Source organism: Mesoplodon densirostris, chromosome X (assembly GCF_025265405.1).
Source record: "Mesoplodon densirostris isolate mMesDen1 chromosome X, mMesDen1 primary haplotype, whole genome shotgun sequence".
NCBI classification, from domain to species: domain Eukaryota; kingdom Metazoa; phylum Chordata; class Mammalia; order Artiodactyla; family Ziphiidae; genus Mesoplodon; species Mesoplodon densirostris.
Window position 1 is genome coordinate 90,626,274 of NC_082681.1, and position 17,711 is coordinate 90,643,984.

The 17,711-nt window shown below is 52.0% G+C and overlaps 1 protein-coding gene across 1 annotated transcript in view; it reads left to right on the top strand.

Moving 5' to 3' along the window:
• Nucleotides 1-17,711, top strand: part of FGD1 (FYVE, RhoGEF and PH domain containing 1) — a 35,800-nt gene that overhangs the window by 10,119 nt on the left and 7,970 nt on the right. The window contains exons 2-10 of the mRNA XM_060088112.1: nt 6,370-6,543; nt 6,848-7,025; nt 7,151-7,571; nt 8,862-8,951; nt 9,639-9,787; nt 11,155-11,311; nt 11,419-11,557; nt 17,029-17,087; nt 17,233-17,379. Coding sequence (XP_059944095.1) covers nt 6,370-6,543; nt 6,848-7,025; nt 7,151-7,571; nt 8,862-8,951; nt 9,639-9,787; nt 11,155-11,311; nt 11,419-11,557; nt 17,029-17,087; nt 17,233-17,379 — 1,514 coding nt within the window. The remainder of the gene's footprint in view (nt 1-6,369; nt 6,544-6,847; nt 7,026-7,150; nt 7,572-8,861; nt 8,952-9,638; nt 9,788-11,154; nt 11,312-11,418; nt 11,558-17,028; nt 17,088-17,232; nt 17,380-17,711) is intronic.

Genomic DNA, 17,711 nt, shown 5'->3' on the forward strand with positions numbered 1-17,711 from the left:
CTTCCCTTTGCAGAAGGAGCCTTCTTTTTATCAAAAAGACCTTCATTTTCCAGAAAGTTTCTCCAGTTTTCAAGAGGGAACACTCTAGGAAGCTCCTTACTTGCCAGAATGGCTCCCACTTTCCAAAAATGCCTTCACTCTGCAAAAGGTGCCTCCATTTTTCTGCAGGCCTTATGTTCACAAGACCAGTCCACTTCAAGGAAGGGATCTTCGGGCTAGCCACAGGGTTCCTATAGACAGCTCCCCCTGCGCTTCTCATACTTGACAGAGCTTTGTGTTTAAATTTTCAGAAAGAACATCTGCCAGGCCAAGCAAGTTTGGCTGCAGAGGTGGAGCAGGGCAGCTGGGCTGGACCTCACATTCAAGGGGCAGGTGGGAAGAGGTGGGGCACCTTTATCCTCTGCTTTTTTCTCAAGCCAAGGGACTCCCCTTCCCCCCCCCCGCCCCCCCACGGAGCTGGCTGCCCAAAGGACACTTTCTTATTTGCTGTTCTTTCTTCTCCACTCCCTCTGCTCCCTTTCCCCACCCCACCCCACCCCCAGGAATTCAGCTGTCCCAGGGGCCTACCTCTCAGCCTGGAGGCTGAGGGCTGCTGGGAGAACCATGCACTGGGGGTCAGGAGGCCTGAGTGCTAGGGCTGGCTTCTGCCCACAGTAGCATCTCACCGGTTCCTCACAATGAGAAGCACACACATATTCTCCCCATTTTGCAGATGGGGGAAATCGGGGTCCAGAGTTGTGAAGCGATTCCCCACGTCACCAGGGCGTTAATGGCTGAGGTCCAGTCTGGGGTCCTATTAGCTGTCTTGAGATTAAGCCCAGGCTAAAGCTGGGAGAAGGGAGAGGGGGTGCTGCTGGCCAGGGATGGGGAGACCTGGGAGCTGAAATTCTCGGAAAGAGGTAAGGGTCCATTCCAGTTCCAGTGGTAAAGTCGTTGTCCTCAAACTCAGCTAGACGGTAGACCTACTCAGCCAGTAAGCCCAGAAGCACATGCTCAGGGCACCTGCCAAACAGGGGCATGAAGCTACCAGAAACAATTTTTGGAATGAGTTTGCTATTTCACTAACAGTAAGTTGTCATGGGAAAATTCCAAACTCTTTTATACTTCTTGACACTTATTTTATGGTTTTGTTTGGTTTCTATATTTGAACTGAATTTGAATGGGGGATGGGGTACCATTGTCTTTTCTCTGCCATTCTGCCTCTAGTAGGAATCCCGCCCTGATCTGAGAAGCTGCCAAGGAGAATGGGGCTGGATTCTGTGTCCATCTCTGGCTGGGTTTGCACACGTTTCTCACTGTGTTGGTAGCTTTGTGTTGGGTTGCAGCCTGTGGTCTGTGGGTTTATGTATCTGTGTGTGTAGTTTTGTGTCTTTGTGGATGTGCGGTTCTGTTGGCTTCAAGTTCAAGCCACATTGCTCTGTGGGTGGGGGAGCACTAGGCTCTTTCCCTTCTTTGTCTCATGGACTCCTCAAAACCAGGGAGCTGTGATTATTATCCTATTTTCCACACAAGGAAACTGAGGCTCAGATAGATGGAGAGGCTTCCCTAGGGTCACACAGCTAGTAAGTGAGGGTGTTGGGATTTAACTGAGGCCTGTGTTACTCCTGAGCCAGATGTTCCTAGTGAAGGCTTCCCAACACCTTAACCCATGCAGTCTGGTCAGCGAGTGTGATCATGCCACCCTTCTTTGGAATGGTCAAGTACCACAGGTTTTTAATTATTGACTTTGTTTTTTTAATAAATAAGACCAGATTCAAGGTGATCCCTGAAATAATGTCTCTGTCATAAGCATTCAGGTGCCCATTGCAGGGAAATTGGGTAGAGCCCACAGCTTGCCTGGTGCCACCTCAGAGGCCTGGCTCCACCTCATTCACTAGAATCCCTTCTTGACTAGGGCTTCTGGAGTTCACCCCGAAAAAAGTACAGTTAGATTTGAATTTCAGATGTACAACAAAAAAATTTTAGTATAGCATAATACATTTTTAGTATGCATGAGGCATGCTTATACTAAGAAATTATTCATTGCTTATCTGAAAGTCAAACATAACTGAGCATCCTGTATTTTATCTGGCCATCCTGTCCCTGGCCTCTCCCTCCCCTGAGCTTCCCCAGTCCCGACAGGCTGACCCCCTTGCACTTCCTGAGCCGCACTTAGCTTTTCCTGAATGAGAGTTTCTTGTCTTTGAGATTGGGAGCTCCCTCAGGGTCAGGATCAAGATTGCCCTTCGGCCTGCTGAGGGGCCTGTCGGAGGGCACACCCCACGCCCACAGCAGAGCCAGGGCCACACCCAGGCATCCTGGGGTGCCCAGGACGTGTTTCCCATCAGTGACAAGAGACGCCTGAGTATGGCTGTGTGTGCACACCCTGTGCCAAGCGTGTTGCATGTGGACGTGTGAGCAGCTTTGTGGTTTTCACCAGGTCTTTGCGCTTTTCTCCACCCCCCCCCAACACCAGACCAGGGATCGAACCCGTGCCCCCTGCATTGGAAGCATTTGGTGGTGTGACTTTCGTGGTGGGGGAGGGGGATGCCCTTTGTGGCCTCTGTTCTAGTGCCAGTGGTCAAGGGGGCAGTGCTGGTGGAAGACCTTGTCAGGTGTGTGGGTGTGAGTGTGGATGTGCGTGCATGTGTAAGAGAGAATGTTGTGGATTATCAACCATAAAAAATGGACTGGAGGACTTCGCTGGTGGTCCAGTGGTTAAGACTCCACAGTTCCACTGCCAGGGGCGCAAGTTCCATCCCCGGTCGGGGAACTAAGATCCCACATGCGGAGCAGCTTGCCCCCAAAAATTAAATTAAATGTAAAAAAAAATGGACTGGAGAAAATCAATGCAGGACTTAAGGGGGGTGCGGATGGGATGGGGAAGTGGGAAGGGCTGTGGTATCTAGGGGAGGGGAAGGACCTCCCTTCGGAGTTCCCTGAGGGCAGAGAGAGGATTTTCAACTCCCCCAGCACAGAATCTACCAGGCTCAGAGCAGAGCTCAGAAATATTGGGGCGACTAAACTAAGCTGAAGGAAGCCAGGGAGTTCAGCAGGGTCTTGAGGGGCCATAGAGAACCAGCTGGGAAGCTTCTATTTTCCCCACGGGCAATGGGGAGTCATGGAAGGTTCTTGCGCAGATAAGTGGCATTACCTGAGCTGGAGGTCCATCTAGCCACCCGAAGGGAGCAAGACCTGGGGCCAAGGGGGCCACTAAGGGGAAATGTAGGAGGAAACAGGGAAATGTAGGCAGAGGGACAGGGAGGGGGAGCCCTGCAATAGGAGAGAGATGGATCTTGAATCTTCTTCCCTCAGTGGAGCCCTGCCTGGTTCTTGGCCAGGCCTAGGCTCCTGAACTGAAGCCCTGTTGTCATAATCTGTGGGCAGGCTTGGGGGTGTTGCTCTTACTAGCCGCACTAGCTCATGACTTTCGGAAGCACTGACGCGCACCTCTGCCCCTCTAGATTCCCCTCTTTCCGAGCTTCCTCTTGGAGAGCAGGGTTAAGAAGTCCAGTCTCAGATCAGTCTGCTACAAGTCTGTCACTGACTTGCTGTGTGACCTCGGGCAAGTCACTGCCCCTCTCGCTGCCTTCATCTCTTCATTAGAAACTGGGCTGACAGTCCCTGCCCCTCTCACCTGGGAATCCAGGGTGTCCCCGAATATTTGAATCCCATTCTGCATGGCTGCCTGCAAGGAGGCAGAGAGAAAGGAGGGGCCGGCCCATCTGTGCGCTCCCAGGTGAGGTGGGTGAGGAGGGAGCAGAGACTGGGCCAGAGCAAGGCCACAGAGGGTGGCATGGTCACCCTATCCCTGGGACAAGCAGTGGAGAGAGGGAGAGGCCCCAACTAGGGGCCCCACTGCCCTGTACCGACTGGGTGGGAGGGCTTGCCCAGGGAGGCCTGCCTGCTTTGAGGTGTGGAGACGGGGCCAGGTGGGCACCTCCAGGCCCAAGGAGGCAGACAAGGGGCACCTGGGACCCTGGCACCTACGTGTGTAACCCTGAGAGGGGTCTCTGCACGGTGGGGTGCCTGGCTTTGCTCTCTGGATCTCTGGTCCTTTCAGCTGCTCTCTGTGTCTCTCACTTTCTCTAGCCATATTGTCTCTCGCACTATGTCTCTGCATGTGCCGCCCTCCAGGTGATTCATCATCCCCCTCAACCCCAAGCCCAGGGGGAAGGCAGGGCAGGACCAGGCCAGGATGTGCTGAGCAGGGCAGGGTAAGCAGCCCAGCTGAGCTGAGAGGAGCACCTTCTCCCTCCCAGCCTGGGCCCTGCCTGCTCAGGTGGGAAAGGAAGTAAGGAAACTGCACCCAAAGCCAGGTACAGAGTGGGGGTGGGGGCCTCAGCCTGTGGCCTGGGGCACCTTGTTCCTTCAGGGCTGGGAGGGGACCATGGCCTGAGGTCCCTGGGGCCTCTGCGACTGGATTGTAGCCTGGATGGAGTCAGAGACCCTGGGAAGCTGCTGGAACCCTGTGGGTTGGGCTACTCCCTTCCCTCCAGGACTGGGAGAGCTAAAATTCCCTGCTGCTCTTTCTGCCTGTGACCCGGTAGGGTATCTTTGTGTTGTAGCTGTATGTTCTTGCAACAGAGGCTGCATGTGAAACCGTGACTATTTAGACCACGAGGCAAGTGTCATGTGGGTGTGTATACCTGAGCCCCTAAGACCCAGGGACTCCATGGACATGTTTGTTTCATGAGTATGACATAGTAAATTATGCCATGTGTCTGTGATTGTGTGTCTGTGTTTCTGGGTACATGGTGGCATGTGACTTTGTGCTGTTTTGCCACTGTGCAAGGTTGTGTCTGACATGGTATAATGACCCTGTGTGGCTATAGTCTTGTCACTGTGTGAACCGTTCGCAGGTGTGTGAACGTGCAACACCATATCCTGGTGTTTATGACACCCTGTGGCCCTGCAATTGTGAGGTACAGCATAAATGGCACTGTATATCTTTGTGACTCAGTGGAACCATATTTGAAGAGTATGTAAGTGGGTATACGATGGTAAGTGGCTGGGTGATTGTTGTACGAGGCTGTGTGTGAAATTGTAGATTTGCCACTGTGTGACTTGCATCTTTGTGACTGTGCATGGCCACGTTTGCCGGTGCATGAGATACCGTGAGGCTGTGTGGTAATATGTGAAGTTGTGACTGTGGGTCTTTGTGACTGTGTGTGACCAGGCTTTCAGAAGCGTGATGGCACGTGATGGGATGTTTGAATTTGTGCGGCCCCAAAGTTAAGTGAAGCGGTGTAAATAACCCCATGTGTCTCTGTGACTGCGTGGGCCCACTTGTGACTGGTCATGTATGAGACTGTGTGACACAGGTTAACAGCCTCTCTGTGGCTGGGAGAGGTCACGTGGCTGTGGCACAGCAAAACTGGCACCATATGTGGGTGGGAGCTCTGGGGGCTCTTGGCTGCCAGTCACCCTCTCGTCCTCACACCTGTTTGCCTGCATCCTTCCCTACAACAGCTTTTCATGGCTCCCTTCTGCCCGCAGGATGGTCACCCAGCTCCTCAGGCTGCCATCCAGGGCTTGCCCTCTCCACTCTACTCTTCCCCGTCCCCTTCTTCTCTATCATCTGAGACCCACCACAGCTCCCTGCCCATCCAGGCCACACTCCTTCCCTTAGGAACATGCCATCCCTTGGTGCGGGGGGGGGGGGGTGTCCCTCACACCTCCCAGACTGAATCTTCTCTCCCCAGTGTGACCATCATCTCCCCCAGGCTCAAAGACAAAGGTAGGTAGGGAGCCCACAGTGAAAGAAGAGGGACAGTGCAAAAAGGCCTCCCTTTTCTGAATTTTTTTTTGCCTGTTTAAAGCTGTTCCTGTGACCTGAACTCTGGGTGCTGGCTGTGTATTTGTGTGTGTAGGTGTGGAAATAGAGGATAGTACAGATTAGTGAGAAGCTGGCATTTTAAGGAGCAAAACTTTTGTTCATGAAATATAATTTCATCATTTTCAGCTATATAAAACCGTAGAAAAGGAAGTCCAGATATCCTCAGGACCTTAAGAAAAAAGGTGAAGAATGGTTTAGGCTCAGCATCTCACTGTGGCTAAATAAACAAGAGTGCAAGCGTGTACACAAACCATAGGCTGCTCGTGCTCACTCCCAGCCTGGTTAAACTCCCTAATAATAATGCCTGCTGACATACAAGAAATCAATGTACTAATCACAAGGAACTCTTGTCTGTTACTGAAAACAGCCAGCCACAACCCTGGGCCTGGCTCCCCGTCTGATGGCTGGGGTAAAGGCTTCCCAGAAAGGCAGTGTGGCCAGGAAAGGGGCTCAGGAAAGCCCGATACCACAGGTACCTGCTAAGACATACAACTTCCCAGTCTCCTTTGGGGTAATCAGTTGCTTCACACCCAGTTTCTCCCTTTCTGCAGGGCTGCACCAGGGAAACCGTATCCTGGTTAAAAGTTTGTCCCTTGACCCTGGCCAGAGCCTTGAGCCTCATCCAGAAGGTCCCCAGCGACTTCGCTCAGACCCAGGTCCCCCCACTGAAACCCCCAGCCAGCGTCCTTCACCACTGAAGCGGGCACCGGGCCCAAAGCCACAGGGTAAGTGGGTCCAGAGAGGGGCAGAGGAATGGCCCATGAGCGGGGACAGAGGAGGGGAAAGGTTGGCCAGTGGGGGAGGAGAGGGCTTGTTAGAAGGACAGGAAGCACTGTGGTCTAGGGGCAAAGGGCTGTGACCTGGGGCTAACGTGTGCACACTGGCATCTCACCTCAGGCCTGCTCTGTGCCTACCTCAGGCAAAGGTACAGACTGGGGGTTTGTGGAGGGGCCTGTGGTCTGGCTATGACAGCCAACTCCAAACTCAGCCCATTGGGATCTCCCCTCTTTTTCCCATCCGTCTCTCTAGTCCCTCCAAAGCCCAGCTACCTGCAGATGCCCCGGATGCCCCCACCACCTGAGCCCATCCCACCCCCGCCATCACGCCCACTGCCTGCAGACCCCCGAGTAGCCAAGGGCCTGGCCTCCAGGGCAGAGGCCAGCCTCAGTTCTGCAGCAGTATCCTCACTGATTGAGAAATTTGAAAGGTGAGTCTGGTCCCCAGGGGACCCTGTGGGGGTAGGGTGGGCCTGGGATAGAAAGGACAGTTGTAAGACAGGCCTCTCAGTCAAGCTCATACCCTGCCTTCATGTGTGTCCACCACCCACCTCAGAGAGCCTGTGATTGTCGCCTCGGATAGGCCAGCCCCCGGCCCCAGCCCAGGTCCCGCAGAGCCACCGCTGCAGCCACCAGTGCCCCAGGTCCCCGAGGGCGAGGCCTCCCGCTGCCTGTTCCTGCTGGCTCCCGGGCCCCGGGACGGTGAGAAGGTGCCCAATCGGGACAGCGGTATCGACAGCATCAGCTCACCATCCAACAGCGAGGAGACCTGCTTCATCAGTGATGATGGGCCCCCCAGCCACAGCCTCTGCCCCGGGCTCCCTGCCCTGGCCAGTGTCCCTGTTGCTTTGGCCGACCCCCACCGACCCAGCTCCCAGGAGGTTGATAGTGACCTGGAGGAGGAGGATGACGAGGAGGAGGATGAGAAGGACAGAGAAATCCCAGTGCCCCCGATGGAGAGACAAGAGTCTGTGGAGGTACTGACCCACGTTCACCGAGAGGCAGGACTGTGTGGAGAAATCGGGAGCCTGGCTTTTTTACACTTGATTCTTCCCCCAGCTCAGTATTTCTTGAAACAGGGCATTGTTTCCACTTGGAATGTTTGGCTTCCCTGGTCTCCTGGTACTAAATATCAGTAGCAGACCTGTACACTGTCCCCCCCATCACTGTAAATACAAAAGTGACCATGCACAGTTCCAAATGCCCACTAGGAAAATTGTTCTGCCCTCATCCGAGAACCGCTAGCTGGACCTCAGTTTTTCCATCTTGAAGATGGGTATCATGGTTGGGGATCTTTAAAGTCCTGTTCCAACTGGAAAATCCCCAGATTCAGTAGCTATGTGACATTGGGCAAGTCTCTGCTGCCCCACCACAGCCTCAGTTTCCTTATTTGTAAAATGGAAAGTCTCACATCCAGAGAGACTTCCAGACGGCTGGCCTCCAGAGGGCCACAAGAGCTTAGAGCCCCCTAGGAACCTGAGGCTGTGGGACAAAGGCTCTCAGCAGCAGGAATCCCTTTCTGTGCCCCAGCAGCCTAACACTGCTTCCAAAGGCATCCTTGCACTTAATTAGGTCGCAGCCAGAATACCTGCTCCGCCAGAACCCGGCTCAAATGTGGGGGCCGAGGTCTGGGACTCAGCAAATATGTGTCCAGTGAACAGGCAAGTGGGCCAACAGGCAATGAGTTTTATACATTTTTATGCTTTGGGGTTTTCCTCACACCCCAGGTACTCAGTAAGCCTTTGCTGACAGTGAACTGAGTGGGTGAATAAATAACATTTATAGTCTACTTAATCCGTAGTCTAATATGTTTTATTTATATTAAATCATTTTGTCATCTCAATTACAAATGGACTTAGGTCCTATTATTATCTGTATATGTAGATGAAGAGACTTAGATACAGAGCATTTATACAACTTATGCAGGCTAGTAAACGTCAGAGCCAGGATTTGAACCCAGAAAGTCTGACTTTCCAGCCCACACCTTAACCACTACACCATGCTGAGTGAATAGAGGGAGAAGATGGCTGGGTGAATGAGTGGCCAAATGAGGAGTGCACGGCATCAGAATTGAGGGGTGACCTTTACAAAACACGGGGGAGTTAGGGGTGAACCTGTGGGGCTTATGGGTTCAGGGATGGGAGGTAGGGTTATCTCGGGGTGGCATTAGGCTTAGAGTAGCATTTGCACTATCTTGAGAATTCTGGGGGGTTGGTGAAGATTAGGGTACAGGATGATGGACCAGCAGTTGCCTCTTCTCTCTCCAGTTGACTGTGCAGCAGAAGGTGTTCCACATTGCCAACGAGCTCCTGCAAACCGAGAAAGCCTATGTTTCCAGGCTCCACCTCCTGGATCAGGTGAATGGTCCCTCAGGGGTGCCGGGGCACCAGGACCTGGTAGGCGGGTGCCAAGGAGGAAGTGATAGGACCTGAGCCCAACCCTACCATTGGGGCCAGAATCTAGAGTTTGGTAAGGCTCCCCTCTGACCTTGACCCCCATCCTATCCCTGAGGCCAACTCTGATTCATGACCCCAAGCTTGTATCTTTGTATCAACCCTCATTCCTAAACCTGGGTAGGTATACCAGCCCTGACTGCAACTCTGACCCAGATCCTGAAGTAACCCCTGGCTGTGAACCACACTCTGAACCTCATTCTAACCCTGGACCTATTCCTGACCCGCAAACCCACTAGAATCCCTAAGGGTAGGAATTTTTGTCTGCTTTGTTCACTGCCTGGCACACAGTAGACACTCAAAAATATTTGTTAAATGAATGGATCTAATTCCAAGCTTCTCTCTGACCCTGACCCTGATCCTGACTTCTCATTGTTCCAGTGCCTACCTTCAGATCCTGACCTTGGCAACCTGAAATCCAACCCCACATTATAAGCCAAACTCCATTCCCTCACTCCTCAGTCTCAAGATCAGTGCTGATCCCAAAACTCCACAGAGCTGCCCACAGACACTGCCCTCACCTGCCAGTTGCCCCTTCCCCAGCTAAGCCCCAGGCCCCACTGGGCTGATCTCTCCTGCCCTGCCCCATAGGTGTTCTGCGCCCGGCTGCTGGAAGAAGCTCGGAACCGCAGTTCCTTCCCGGCTGACGTCGTCCATGGCATCTTCTCTAACATCTGCTCCATCTATTGCTTCCACCAGCAATTCCTGCTGCCTGAGCTAGAGAAGCGCATGGAGGAATGGTGAGGGGCCCCAGACCTAGGCTGCCCGCCTTCCTGTCCACTTGCCTGCCGAGCCCAGGCCAGATGTGTGCACAAGAGTTCGTTCCTGCCTGCCCTCTCCCCTCACCACCTTTCACAGAAAGAATCAGGCCTAAGCTCTGCTTTCTAGGCCCTCCCAATCTATAATGAAAGACAGATCAGGACTCAGAAAATTACAACAGAATAATAGCAAAGCTCTAAAGAGTATGTGAGGTTAGGAGCCAAACTGGCTGGGGTCAAATTCCGGTTCTGCCTCTTGCTAGCTTTATGATGTTAAGCGAATTTCTTAAATTACTCTGCTTCAGTTTCCTCAGCTGTGAAATGGGGGTAATAGTAATAGCCTACGTTGTAGGGTTATTTTAAGGATTAAATGAGTTGATACATGTAGAGAGCTTAAAGCAGTACCTGGTATGTAATAAGTGCTAAATGAATGTGAGCAATTTTTTTTGTTGTTTTGTTTGTTTGTTTTTTATCAGTGCTATGATAGAGCTGAGAATGGGAGGCTGTGGGAATCCAGATAAAGGGACCAAAACTAGCCTGGGGGTTAAAGAAGGATTCAGGGAGGAGGTGAGATCTGAGCCGAGTCCCGAGGTAGAAGGGCAAGGTTCATAGGCAGTCTCCTGGCTTCCAAGCTCTCCTCTTCCAATTCATCCTTTAGCGTCTATACCACCTGCCATAATGGTCTTTCTGAACAACAATCAGACCATGTCACTTCCTGATTAAATCATCTCCATGCTCCCCACACCCACAGGATAAAGCGTGTCTGTGTGACCACAGACGGCTGGCATGAAGTCACTTCCTACATCTCCCCAACTACTGTGACCCCTGAGGGCTGAACCAGGGCTGGTTCTCGTGTCTCCCCCAGCAGACTGTGACCAATGAAGGCTGGGACCAGGTTTGGTCCTCTGTGTCCTCCAGTAGACTGTGACTCCTGAGGAGTGCAACCAGGCCTGGTTACTTTGCCCTCCCCTACCTGACAGTGACCCTCTCAGGGCTCAGCTAAGTGTGACTCGTTTGTGTCCCCAGAATCACCCAGCACAAGGCTGGGCACAGAATCAAAAAGCAGTGTATGAAGTGGCCCTTGCAGTAAGGTCAGAGCGGGTGTTCCAGGACGTGTCATCCCCTGTGCTCAAGGCAGGGCAGAGTTGGGGTGGGTGGCAGCCCAGGCTGTGGTCTCAGGTCAAACTGAGCCTTTTGGCCTACTTTGTGTATAGTATAAGTAGCATTTCCAAAGGAGCAGACTGGCTGAGAGGTAGATTTCCAGGACTGAGATAAGACCGGCCTACAGGGTGGGGGCATTGTGGGGGACAAGGATCAGCAGGACCACATCAGCCCCTGTTTCCCCCTAGGGACCGCTACCCACGCATTGGAGACATCCTGCAGAAGCTGGCACCCTTCCTCAAGATGTACGGCGAGTATGTGAAGAACTTCGACCGGGCCGTGGAGCTGGTCAACACCTGGACAGAGCGCTCTACCCAGTTTAAAGTGATCATCCATGAGGTGCAGGTAAGCAGTGAAGCTGGATGGGGCCGACTGGGGTGGACAGGTCTGCAGGGACCCAGTCAGGGGTACCTTTGGCCAGACCTGAACCCTCCTGCTTCTGCCTGTCACAGAAGGAGGAAGCCTGTGGCAACCTGACCTTGCAGCACCACATGCTGGAGCCTGTGCAGCGCATCCCCCGTTATGAGCTGCTTCTCAAGGACTATCTGTTAAAGCTGCCCCATGGCTCCCCGGACAGCAAGGATGCCCAAAGTGAGTGCACACAACGGGCCCTGCCCCCCCCCCACCCCAGGACTTAACTCACAAGGTCAGCCTTCCATTGCCACGTAATTGAGATCTCAGAATAGGACCTCCAAACTGAAAGGCCCACCTTGAGGGTCTGGAATGAGACCCCAGGATGAACCTCCAGGTTGAGATCTCTACCTGAGCACCCAGAGAGAACATTCAGGAGTCCCCCCACCAGTCTGAAGTTCCCAACTGGAACTCCAGAGTTTGAGGGGCATAGCCAGAAAGATCCCCTAAAGGGAGCCATCTGTTTCCTAGGTTGAGACCCCAAGGCCGACCCTTTGACTTGTCCTCAAATGAAGTTGTCCCAAGTGCAAAGTGAAACTGAGTCTAAACCCCCAGGGACTGAGCCACCAGGCTAAGGGCCCGGACTGACCCTCTCAGGCCAAGTCCTCTTTACTGAATCTCCACAGCTGAGCTCCCCAGAAAGAGGCTTGTCTCATCAAGCCCCTGACTTTCCATCCTCCACGTTAGAGCTTCACTCCGTATCCACCAGCCACTACCCAGAATGACCCTGCCAAAAGAACCCCCATGTCTGATCAGAACCCCACAGAATCACCTCTCCAGAACTGAGCACCTCAGACTGGACTCCATATTTTCTGCCTCCCAGATTTGGATCTCTAGGCTGAGATACCACCTCCTTAGACAAGGACTCACACATTGAACCACTAGAAAAGTGTTTCATTCTGATTTCTTCAGTATGAGACCCACTCCTCAAGGTCACACCCCAGAGAGTGCTGCCCAGAGTCTCCCCAACTTTCTCTCCCCAGGCTGTTACTTCCATTCATTCCTTCATTAATATAACAGCTCTTTACTGAGCACCTCGGTGTTCTGTGCATTGTCCTAGGCACAGGGGACATGGAGGTGAACAAGACAGACAAGGTCCTTGATCTCAGGGAGTGTGTATTCTACTCGGGGAGATAGACAGTAGACAAAAGTCATAAATACACTGGAGAACATTAGATAGGTGCTATGTGCGATTCAGAGAATAAGAGGGTAATGTGACAGTGACCGGGGGTGGGGGGTGGGGTCAACTTTAGATTGGGTGGCCTCTCAGAATAGAGGATACTTGAGTCAAATCTGAATAAGAAGAAGGGAGCCACGTGCTGAGTAGGGAGGAGCACGTTCCAAGCAGAGGCAACAGCAGGTGCAGAGTTCCTAAGTGGGGTGGGGGTGGGGCAGGGGGCGGCAGCTTGCATATCTCTGGACCAACAAGAGGACCAGTGTGACCTGAGCATGACCAGTGAAGGTAGAATGGTGGAAGAAATAGGGCTGGAGACAGGAGCAAGACTTGGAAGGCCAAGATGAGGAGATGGATTTTATTCTGAGTGCAGCGGGTAGCCATGGCGAGGTTTTGATTAGGATCACTTGAGGAGCTAGAAAGGGAGCCGAGAGACCAGTTCGAAGCCTTTTGCAATAATCTAAGTGGGAAAGGTTGGCTTGATGAGAATGGTAGCACTGGAAGTAGTGAGAAATGGTTGGATTCAGAATATATTATATTTGAAAGTAGCACTGAAAGAACTAGGGTGAATGGGTGTGGGGCTTGGGAGAAAGAGTCAAGAATGACTTGCATGCATATTTTTGGCTGGTGGTGATGGTTCCTGAGATGAGTGTAGGACTTTGATTTGGAGTTAGATGAGCCTAGAATCCCAGGGAGAGAGATTTGGATGTCACTAGCACAGGGATAGTATGCAAAGCCATGAGGCTGGCCGTAGTCACCAAGGGATTGAGTGTAAATGGAGAAGAAAAGGGGGCCAAGGACAAAGCTGAGGGAGGTGGAATCAGCACAGGAGACTTAGAAGGAAGAGCCCTAAAGGTAGGAGGAAAACCAAGAAAACGTGGGGTCCTGGAAGCCACAAGGGTCGGGAGCAGACAGTTGTGTCCACTGCTGTGTCCACTTCCTAAACTGAGCCCCTTCCACCCCACCAGATGGGGCACTTTGCTACCAAGCCTGGACTTCTAGAAAGAGCTAGAACACTAGAAAATCTGATAGCCGAACTCTACAAACAGACCTCTGCAGACTAAGTGCCTTAGTCCTTTCCCCGAATGAGAATCCCCACTGAGGTTATCAGGATGAACTATAAAACCTAAACCTCTAGAAAAAGCCTTCCAGACTGACTAGCTGGGATGAGCCCCGTAGACTGACATCTCCAACCTGAACCCTCAGGCTGAACCCAGTTTGAGGTCCCAGTTATAGATCCCCCACACTGGTTTCCCCAAACTAATATCCCCAGACTTGAGTTTCCAAAATGCTCTCCCCACCCGGGGCGCTGAGAGTGGGTTCCCAGCCACAGCCCTCGGCCTGAGGTCCCAGAGGGAGATTCCCCCAAAAGAGCATCCCAGTCTCATCTCCTTAGCCACCATTTTATAAACAGGTATTGCCAAACTGAGCACCCTAGATTACCCCCCCCCCCATTTACTGTCGCTCAGACTGAGACTTCTAGCTTGACCCCAAAAGAATGACTCTCCAGATGATGATGATACCTACCTCACAGAATTGTTTTGAGGATAAATGAGATGATCCAGGTGAAGCTATTAGCACAGTACCTGGTACATGGTAAAGACTCAATAAACGTTAGTTGTTTTTATTACTGAATGCCCCTAAAATCAGCCCCCAGATTGAGGTCACCTAACTTAGGTTCCTGTTTTATACCAATCTCAGCCCTATCTGAGTCCCTAGAATGAACTTCAGAGCTTGAGCTTGGCCAGCTGAGCTCCCCACATTGAGCTCAAAGATGAACCCCCCAGGGCTTCCCTGGTGGCGCAGTGGTTGAGAGTCCGCCTGCCGATGCAGGGGACACGGGTTCGTGCCCCCGTCTGGGAAGATCCCACATGCCGCGGAGTGGCTGGGTCCATGAGCCATGGCCGCTGAGCCTGCGCGTCTGGAGCCTGTGCTCCGCAACGGGAGAGGCCACAACGGTGAGAGGCCCGCGTACCGCAAAAAAAAAAAAAAAAAAAAAGATGAACCCCCCCAGAAAGAACTTCCCAGTCCAGTTTTCTGAGCTGCTCAGAATGAAAATCTCTGAATGAGAGCCAGCCTGAGATGTGCTCACTGAGCTCCCCAGCCCAAGATCTTAAGCTGACCTCCCTAATTTTTTTTCCTCCTCAAGACTAAAATCCCCAGGTAGAGCCCCAGAAGCTACCTCCAGGTTTGAGCCCCCACTGCATCCTGGTTCCCCAGACTGACTCCCCCACTTTCTACTTCCCAGACTGAACTCTGCAGCCTGGACCCTAGACTCCCCAAACCAGGCCAGCCGGAACTCCTGGCCTGAGCAGCCTACCCCGAGCCCAAGACTGAACTCAAACCAAGATCCCAGACTGCCAAGCCCAGACCAGGCCCACCAGAGCTTCCAGACCAAGCTCCTACACAAAGCTTCCCAAAGCACACTCCCTAGCCCTGAACCCCCAAATGAAATCCTGGACTGAAATCCCCACACCGGATCCCCAGACAGAGCCTACACGCACTGGACCCCTGGAAATGCCAGTCTGTACCTCACACAATACGCTTTGATAGCAAAGCGGTCTGAGTCCAGCGGCCTCCACAGGCCTGAACGTATATGCCCACAGCTTGCCAGAGTCTTCTTCCTGTACCCTTCCCGGGGCACTGCCTACCTCCACGACCCAGCATGCCCCTTGCCCTGGGGTGGGGGAGATGCAGAATGTGTGGGAGAAAGGGCAGCTCTGATGTCAGCTCTGCTGCCTCCCAGGCAGGTAGCCCAGGGCCGGCACCTCTTCTCCCTGAGTCTCAATTTCCTCATTGGACAAACAAGGACAAACAGGGCACACAGGGTTGTTGTGACAATTGAATGATGGCATGCAAAGCATCTGTTCAGGAGCCCAGGAGAGGATGGTGGGACCTTGGCCCCATCCTAGGGAGCTCCTAGTCTGCTGAGGGATGCAGATATAGAAATACACAATGAATACGTAGTGTGACTGGTGGGACAGAGAGGAGCAAAGGGGAAGGTGGAAACCCAGACAGTATCCTAATCCAGCCTGGGAGCTCAGGGCAGGCTTATTGGAGGAGGTGAGCTGAATTCAGAAGACTGAGTTGGCCAGGTGAAGCAAGACGGGACACGTTTAGAGAGGTGCAAGTGGAGAAAGCTGGAGAGGTCAACAGAAGCCAGATCACCAAGGGCCTTGAATGCCAGGCTAAAGGACTGAGTCTTTACCCTGCAGGCAAAGGGAAACCACTGACAGATTTGAACCGAGGAGTGACAGCAAGCTGTATGCGAGAACGCTCCCTCTGGCAGCTAGGATGGAAAAGGGCTGGGAGCTTGGAGACTGGCACCTGAAAGGCCTGAACTGGGTTAGGGGCCACAGATCTTGAGCACTAAGACTTGGTCATGGAGGTCATTTTCCATGGTCATTTTCCTTGGTCATCTTCCCCTAGGAAAATAACACTTGGTTTGCCAACCACGTGGACCCTCTTCAGAAGCACCTGCGCTCCTCCATTACAGGCGTATTTTCTGAGTGGGAAAATACAGCACCGTGCAGACAAGAGAGGGGTGCAGTGCAGCTGGGCCTCAAGCATGGGCAAGATTTGTTAGTGTGTGGAGATGCATAGGGACTTATTTCGTTTTTTTTCTGATACCTGGTCACAATAGGAAATATGGAAATACAGGAAAGCTGAAAGAGGCAGGGAAGAAAATCACCTATGATACGAGACTCCAGAGAATAAGCGTGAGGAACATTTTGACATATTTTCTTCCTGGTGTTTTTTATACACGTATATTTGTGAAATTGAGAGCATTCGGTATATACAAGTTTGTATCCTTTCCTTTTCTTAAAATACCCTGAGCATTTCACAGATTATGAAAAACCCTACCAAAGCATCATTTGCAAAGGTTGTTTAGTATTGCATTATATGAATGCACATTTATTTAACTGGGTTGTTTCTGGTTTGACACTGTTGTAAACACCACTGCAATGAAAGTGTATTTGTACATAAAACGTGTATTTTCTTAGTATAGATTCCTATAATCAGAATTATTGAGACAAAGAACAGGATCATCTGCTTCTTTATCTGACTTTTTTCTAATTATAAAAGTAATACGTGTTCTCTGTCAAAAATATGAAAAAAGAAGACAATAAAAATCACCCACAGTCCCATCATCCAGAGACAACTTGTTAAACATGGGTATATTTCCTTCCAGTTACATGTGTACCTATTATTGTTGTTTTTTTAATGGTAGTAATAATCTTAAGCTTGCGTTTTATTGGCTGCCAGCTATTTCATGTCCTGTGATTCTGCTATTGTGGCATTCATTGAGTCAGTTTCTGATTTTAAGTGCTGTTGCTATGGACATCTTTGAGGCTGGCACTTTCTGGAATGGGGAGGGTGTGGTCAGGCCAGGAGGAGGTATTCAGGGAGCAGGGAAGCTCCCAAGAGGCTTTTCTCTGCGAGCCACCCCCCATCTGACCTCCCACCCCGCCCGCAGAGTCTCTGGAGCTGATAGCCACAGCAGCAGAGCACTCTAATGCTGCCATCCGCAAAATGGTGAGTGGTCCTTCTAACCCCCGCCCTTCCTTGGCCAAGCCACCTATCTCGATCTCCATTCCGGGGTGGGGGGCTTGCGACTTGTGGACATCTGAGGGGAGGCCAGCACCCCAAACCCTGCCTTTTATTCACGGTCTCCTGCCAGGAGCGAATGCACAAGCTGCTGAAGGTATATGAGCTGCTAGGGGGTGAGGAAGACATTGTCAGCCCCACTAAAGAGCTCATAAAAGAAGGCCACATCCTTAAGCTGTCAGCAAAGAACGGGACCACTCAAGACCGATACCTCATCCTAGTAAGTGGCACGGGTAGGGAGGGGTGCATGCCCCCCACCCCCGCCCGCCACACTGACCTGGTACTCACTCAAGGCTATACTTCCTGCTCTCCATTCTTTCCTCTACTAACTCATTGTAGTTTCACTACGTTTACTGGGAATTTTTTTCTCTCTACTTTACAGATAATGTAACTAAGACTTAGAGAGAAGTGACTTGCCCAAGGCCACCCAACTAGGAAGGGACTCCCACGCCTAGGCTCTTTTCCTTGCAACCTTTGTGCCCAGTCTGGACTGTGTTTTCTCCACCTGTTGCCTTGAGTCCCTAGCAGTAAAGCTTTGGGAGTAATAACGGA